At 45.2% G+C, this 7,500-nt stretch overlaps 1 protein-coding gene across 1 annotated transcript in view; it reads left to right on the forward strand.

Moving 5' to 3' along the window:
- Positions 1 to 348: 348 nt before the first annotated feature.
- LOC125036667 (single-minded homolog 2-like) overlaps positions 349 to 7,500 on the forward strand; it is a 95,306-nt gene continuing 88,154 nt past the window's right edge. The window contains exon 1 of the mRNA XM_047629462.1: positions 349 to 545. Within this exon, the coding sequence (XP_047485418.1) occupies positions 520 to 545 (26 nt within the window). The 5' untranslated portion in view covers positions 349 to 519. The remainder of the gene's footprint in view (positions 546 to 7,500) is intronic.

The raw sequence follows: 7,500 nt of genomic DNA on the forward strand, positions 1-7,500 counted from the left end.
AGATCCTCCCCTACCCCCCCCCCCCCCGGCGGCCAGCCGCGTTATTCACTACCGACACCCCGCTCGCCAGTGAATGTTGAATAACACTCTCTTCGCTTCGAACCCATCGCCCTTTTTCTCCCTTTCTTTTTTGCCGAGACAATGCAAACGTCACAAGCTAGGTCATGCTGTCAGTGTCCATCTGCCGAAGACCTGGGAGGGGCTGACCGGGATTAGGGCCCGCCTCCCCGGGCGCCTCGGCCAATCAGGGGCGCCCATCGGCCCATTGGAGCCCGGGCCTGGCATGCCCTGGGCGGGGCTAAGACACTTCAGGTAGCAATGGTGTAGGGACGATCAGTGCTGCATGAACCGGTGGAGAGTGTGCACGGGTCGCCTGTGAGACGGATCACGCGAGGACACTTGACTTTATCGCTCCCACGCGAGCTCATGGAATAGAAGTGGTGCTCTCCATGACCCACGGGAACCGCCGCGCCGCCACACACTGATCGCAGCGAAGGACACTTGCCACACACATTCCAGATGCAGGAAATCATTCAAATGTGCAGGTAAGTCACGACCCTGCAGTGGTTCACTAACCTGTCACTGAGAATTATCGTTCGAGAGACACGATTCCGAGCTAGCGGCCTGCATGTGGATACGTGTATGACGTATGTATAATAAAAATTCATGGAAGGAAGGCTTCTACGGGTTTTTAGAATATTTGGATCGTTTTATACAGCGCGTTGGAGTCTCCTGTTTAGGGATGAGGGATGTCGGTATGTGATACATGATCATCTATGTTTATCATTATGGGAAAAGTAGTGTATGTGTTTGGTCCAGTGGTTCCTACTCACTACAGGATATACATTGTTTTTGATAAATGTATGTTGAATACAGAATTACAAGCATCACTAGTATAACAATGACCTAGATGTCATATAGAGGAAAAGCGAAGTCTGCGTTTCATAACTGGCGAGGGAATCGTTTAGAACAGCATAGCAGCTTTAACAGAAATTACATATAATCATAAAGTCAATATTAGCATCGCTTTTTTTTATCAATTCATTGACTATTTGATACAGTAAATAGTAACATCAATACTTACGTCACTGGAGTCGTTTTAGCAACTCAGCTTTACAATTGTAATATTTGTAGCTTTTCCTGACGATGATAAAAACTTTTCCCCAAATTACATCAAACCGAAGTAAACTTATATTGTCTAAAAAAATCATACCATTTACTAGGCAACTGTAGATAATTAAAAACCGTGTTGAACACTAGGGAGTATAATCGAATCCAAAGTGAAGTAATGTTTGACAGAAATAAACGACCTTGTTCAATCTTAATGTTATGGGACTGAATGGATATTGAAACTTCCAGTGTTATAATGGCATAATGGCATTGAGGGTGTGGTTCATCCAGAAGGGAAGGGGGGGGGGGGGGAGGAAGAGAGGAGGGGAGAGGAGAAGGAGAGGAGCGGGGTAAGGGGAGGAGAATGGGAAGAAGTGATAGAGGAGGGGAGGAGAAGAACAAGGACGAGGGGGGATGGAAGGAGAGGAGGATAACAGAAAGGACGAAGAGAGGAGGTAGCAGGGGAAATGGAATAGGAGAGGAAGGGTTAAGAGGAGAACTAGGAGGGAAGGAAGAGAAAGAAGACGAGGAAAGAAAGAAGAGATCAAGGAAGGAAGGAAGGGAGAAGAGGGAGGCGGGAGAGGGAGGGCTACAGGGCCATGAACACAGCGACCCCGTTCACGCCCGCTGAAAATCTCACGATGAACGTTCTTCATGATGAACGCACGTCATTGTTTCACTCACTTCCTCCCCGCGACGCCGCCTGAATTTAGATGAGTCTAATTCGCCTCTAATCGCATCCCTCGCTGCTTGGTGTGCTTGCTTGTCTGCTTGCGTCTGGCGGGTCGGGTCTGGATCGGCGGCCTGGGCGCCGGTTTTGCTCTCCTTTTTGTCGTTATTCCTTCCTTCCTGTTTAGATTGCCAGGGAATGTTTGAAATTGCTCTCGGGTTCTCAGTCTCGCTCTTTGCCGGGAATGATTCAGGACTCTGTGTGTGTGTGTGTGAGAGAGAGAGAGAGAGAGAGAGAGAGAGAGAAAGAGAGAGACAGAGAGAGAGAGAGAGAGAGAGAGAGAGAGAGAGAGAGAGAGAGAGAGAGAGAGAGAGAGAGAGAGAAAGAGAGAGAGAGAGAGAGAGAGAGAGGGAGAGGGAGGAAGAGAGGGACAGAAAGATAGAGAGAGGGAGGGAGGGCAGAAGGGAGAGCAGGGGGTATGTAGGACCGAAAATGAATGAGAGACCAAGAGAAAGAACGATAAGGTGAACAGACGGCAGGAGGATGGGAGGTAAATAGAAGGAGAAAGATATCAAGAATGAAAGAGGTGAAAGGGGAGGGACAATAGATCCCAAATCATCGAGAGAAAAAAAAAAAAAGATAGAAAGATTTAAGCCCACACATCTAAAAAAAAAAAAAAAAAAAAAAAAAATGCTTCTCCACACGAGCAGAATCTCCGACAATGGGTGAGAGTCGAGCCTTGACACTAGTAACAAGATCAGGTGTTGCAACAGCGGAACACAACATCTCCTGCAACAGCGGAACACGACGTCAGCTCCCGAGTTCCCGAAACTGATGACGTCACAGGTTGCAGCACCTGTCGGGAAGTCTTCGCCGCGGGTCCCGGGAAGGTGCTCGGGATGTCGCCTTTTTTGCTTCTTTTTAGTTTTACTTTTTGTGTCCGGATGAATTGAGGGATTTTCTCAGAAAGGTGTTCTCGACGAGGAAATGGTTTTACTGGATTTTTTTTCAATTTTTGTCAGTTATTTTACCTTTTTTGCTGATGTATATGATAAAAGGATATGCATCATAAAAGGAATCAAAAGGAATTCTTCGACTTGAAATTAGACAACATCGCAAGGATTCTTTCGTTGTGAAAAAGCACACAACATTCTGATACGAAAAGGCACTCACTATCTATTGTCTATTAGAAATAATTTCATCCCTGACTGCACCTCGACACAATTAAGTCAACCTTAATGAGTTTATTGTCTTCATATAAAGCGCAGGTACTGTACTCGGGGCAGCGATTAAAGCTTAAAGATTAAAGCTTCTTCGTACAGTTATATGACAGACATAAATCACAGTTAATTTTTATGAAAGAGTGTAAGTCGTAACTGCAAGCACGACAGGTTAAACACGCACGCACAAACACACACGCACGCACGCAAGTAAGTAAATACTAGAGCTATTATTACTATAACTGTAACTACGACTATAACGGGTAATGATGTGGATAAGAAGGATAATGATAGTAATTATATAATAAGGATAATGCGAAAATGCCATCGATCCCAATAAGAAGAATAATGCTGATAATGCAGTTGTACAAATGATAAAAGAAACGAATGATTTCGCTCCTGCAAAGTGAGGCAATCCCTCGCGCGACCCGGGCGACGGCGCCTTGCAAGGAGCAACCACAAGGAGCCAAGGACTGACCCGAATTCGACCTCCCTCTCCCCCCTCTCCCCCCTCTCCCCCCTCTCCCCCCTCTCTCTCTCCTCTCCCCTCGCTTGTATTTCCTCCTCCTCCTCTTCCTCTTTTTTCCCCTTCCCTTCTTCTTTTCTTTCTATTATCCTCCCTTGTCTTCTATCTCCCCCCTTTTATTTTCGCCTTCTTTACCTTCCCTTTTTCTTTTCTCCTCCCCTGCTTTGTCTCATTCGCATTTCCCATACTGCCCTCTCTCCTCCTCCGCCTCTCCCCTGCCCTCCCTTTCCCCCTCTCTGTCCACCCTCTTCTCCCTCTCCCCTTCTTCCTCCTTCCCCTGCTTTTTCTTTTCTCCCTCTCCCTTCCTCTTACTCCCTCTACTTTTTTTTCCTTTCTCCCTCTCCCCTTCCCTCCCCCTTTCTCCCTTGCCCTCTCCCCCGGCTCTCCCCCAAACGCGCGCTCGACCAAATCTAGGATTTAAGAAAGAGAAAAATTACCGTTAAAGGTTAAAAAAAAAAAAAAAAAAAAAAAATCAAGCAAACAACAATTAGCCATTAATTATTGGAACCAAGTACCAAATAGATGGCTTATAAATGGATAAATAGACAAAAAATTTACAAGACTTGTGATGCCTCGGTGTCGCTGAGGAAAGGACGCGAGATCTCCGTGAGGCAGCTCTGTCTTTCCTTCCTGCAAGACATTTTGATTCGTTCTCAACTGGCTTCGTTTATGGCACAACTTTCTCTCTCTGTCTCATCCCCTCTCCGTGCGCTCTATGTTGATCTCGGTCTATGTTTTTATTTCATCTATCTCAATCTCTCTCTATCCATCTATCTATCTCTCTATCTCCCTCTCTTCCCTCTCTTTCCCTCTCCCTCTCCTTCTCTTCTCTCTCTTTCTTCTCTTCTCTTCTCTTCTCATCCATTCTTCTTCTTTCCTCTTCTCTTATCTTTCTCTTTCTCTTTCTCTTTCTCTTCTCTTCTCTTTTATTTTCTCCTTCTCTTCTTTTCTCTTCTCTTTTTTCTTCTCAATCTCTTCCTTTCTCTTCTCTCTCTCATCGTCTCTCTTTTTTCTCTTTTCTCTTCTCTTCTCTTCTCACCCCCTCTTCTCTTCTCCTCTTCTCTTCTCTCGCTTCTCTTTCTCTTCTCTTCGCTTCTCTCTCTCATCGTCCTCAAAAGCACTAGGAGAGTGTGTTGGAAATAATAAGGTGTTTGTGATGTAAGGCGAATTTTCGAAAACCTCGATCGGGAAAGATTATGATGCCAGCTGATTTATTGTCAGGTCGTTGAGAGGCTTATTATTATTATTGCCTTTTCTCCTCTTATTCAGCGCGAGACACGGCTTTTCGTGTAACGGCGGATGGGCGTGTAAATATAAAATGAATGCGTGTGCATTTGCGCGCCCGCGTGTGTATGTGTGTGTGTGTGTGTGTGTGTGTGTGTGTGTGTGTGTGTGTGTGTGTGTGTGTGTGTGTGTGTGTGTGTGTGTGTGTGTGTACAGAATGAGATAGAGAAAGAGAGAGAGAGAGAGAGAGAGAGAGAGAGAGAGAGAGAGAGAGAGAGAGAGAGAGAGAGAGAGAGAGAGAGAGAGAGAGAGAGAGGTAATTACAGTCTTCATGTCTCTCATCAGCGCTGTCACCACTATTATCACAATACATCTAATAGACCTTTATGACTATTCTTAACATTCTATTATCGAGGCAAACAGTTTTCATTGGTACTATTATCTAACAATTAGAGTTCGTTAGCTAATAGGGTAATCAAATTTCGCTTAACCAAAAGGGACCCTTTTTTACTGAATATTTTAATCTACCATGATGTGTGTATTTATTCTGCCATCGTCTTTCACATTATGTATAATCAAAATTGTTTAGGTCGCTTACCTTTCTAAATATCTTAACCAGTCAAAAACCACACTTTATATTCTGTAATTTTTCTTCCTCCTATTTTCTGTAACTTCCTTAAAACAAGTTAAACATCTCTCTCTCTTCTTCATTTTCCCCTAGAATTGCCCCCAAAACAAACTGGCCACCGACGTTCCTTCCCATTTCCCCCTAAACTTTTCCCCCAAAACAAAGTCCGACCGGCGATGGGGCTGAGATGCCAGATGTCACCATTTCTCCTCTCTTTGAATGAGGGTCGTGTGAAGGGGGCGTGGCCGACCGCTCCCCCGAGGTCAGGATGTTTAGGTCACGAGCACCAAGGACGAGGACAGACGGGGACTGGGGGAGGGGGTGGGGACGGAGGGAGCTCGGGCGGAAGAGAGAAAGTGGAGGAAGGAGTTAGTGAGAGAGAAGGAGAGGGTTAGAGAGAGAGAGAGAGAGAGAGAGAGAGAGAGAGAGAGAGAGAGAGAGAGAGAGAGAGAGAGAGAGAGAGAGAGAGAGAGAGAGAAAGAAGAAAAGCGAAAAAGGATGAGATAGTGATATAAGGAATAGCAACAACATAACATAGAAAGAAATAGATAATAAACGATGCAAAACAACATAAATAGGAACAAAAGAGAAAAAGAGGACCACTAAGGAGAGAGAGAGAGAGAGAGAGAGAGAGAGAGAGAGAGAGAGAGAGAGAGAGAGAGAGAGCGAGAGAGAGCGAAAAAGAGAGAGAGAGAGAGAGAGAGAGAGAGAGCGGCGGGGTCCGAGAGTGAATAGCTAGACGTAGGAACCGAGAGAAATGCATACTGATGCCGGCTGCGCTGGGGACGCCACCAACACGAACAGGAATTCAGAAACACAAACGAACAAAAGAGAATAACATAAAAAAGATTGATAATGAGTATAAAAATGCAAAGATAAAAATGCAAATCCAATAAATTAATAGTCGTTTTAGATCACCATTCTTCTTTTCAGACGACTTTTAGACTACTTAGACAGGGGATCGAGAATGGGACCCCCCCCCCTCCTTCTCCTCCCATTCCCTCCCATTCCCATGAGGTTGTAATAACTGAGGTTGTGCAGCGAACGTAACTCGACTTTAGAGGGGGGGGGGGGGGTAGACGCTCTTGGTGAAAGGTGATTGATCTTGGGAGATATAATTGGTTTTTATTAGATGCCATTAGCGGGGGGAGAGGGGGGGTCTCGGTGTCGAGAGCGAGATGTGGGTGATTGGGAGGAGAAGGAGGGAGGTAAGAGAGAGAGGGTTAAGAGAAAAGGGAGGAAAGAAAGAAGAGAGGAGGAGGAAGGGAAGAAGAGAGGAAGGGAGTTAAGGAGAGACGAGGGGTGCTTTGGCCCGACGTCTGTTTCGGAGGCGAAGCAGAGGAGCTGAAGGGACATCTTTTGTCTCTTCCTCTTCCTTCTTCCTTCTTTGGGGTCTCGCTTTGTTTTAGTTTTCTCACTTCCTTTCCTCTTCCTTCTTCCTTCTTTCGAGTCTCGCTTTGTTTTAGTTTCTTCCTTTTCTCTTCCGTCTTCCTTTTTCTTTCTTTCGAGTTTCGTTTCGTTATATTTTTTTTATCTTCTCTTTTCGTTCCTTTCTCTTCCATCTCACTTCCCTCCTCCCCCCCCCCCTCCCTCCTCTTCCCAAACCCTCCTCCCCCCTCCTTCTGCTCCCTGACGTCAGGCTGAATCCCCGGGAGCCTTCTCCCTCCTTCTCCCTCCAACGCAGAGGAACGTCTCCCAAGCCCCTCGAGAGACTCCTAATGGAGATCGAGATTCTACGTGTGAGCCGGGAGGACCTGGCGCTTCTCCGACTCAATCAGAGATTCGAATCAGTGCTTCGGAATTCTCGCTCGCCATCTCCTTGTTAAGAGCTCGGGCTAACTACCAAGTACCTTCTGCAGTGAGGAGGATATGGTAAGAAGAAGAAGAAAAAGAGGAAAGGAAAAGAAAAGTGAAACAAAGAAAAGGAAACGTAAACAAAAAAAAGGAAAAGAAAAGAAAAGCAAAAAAAAAAAAATATATATATATATATATATATATAAATAAATAATTAAAAAGGATATCACGATTTTATAAGGTATTTCCTCATTGCTTCATATCCAGGATGGTTTTAATTATCACCTTAGATACACCTCTCTCCCTCTCTCTCCTTTTTTTTTTTTCT

Source organism: Penaeus chinensis, chromosome 21, assembly GCF_019202785.1.
Source record: "Penaeus chinensis breed Huanghai No. 1 chromosome 21, ASM1920278v2, whole genome shotgun sequence".
NCBI lineage: Eukaryota > Metazoa > Arthropoda > Malacostraca > Decapoda > Penaeidae > Penaeus > Penaeus chinensis.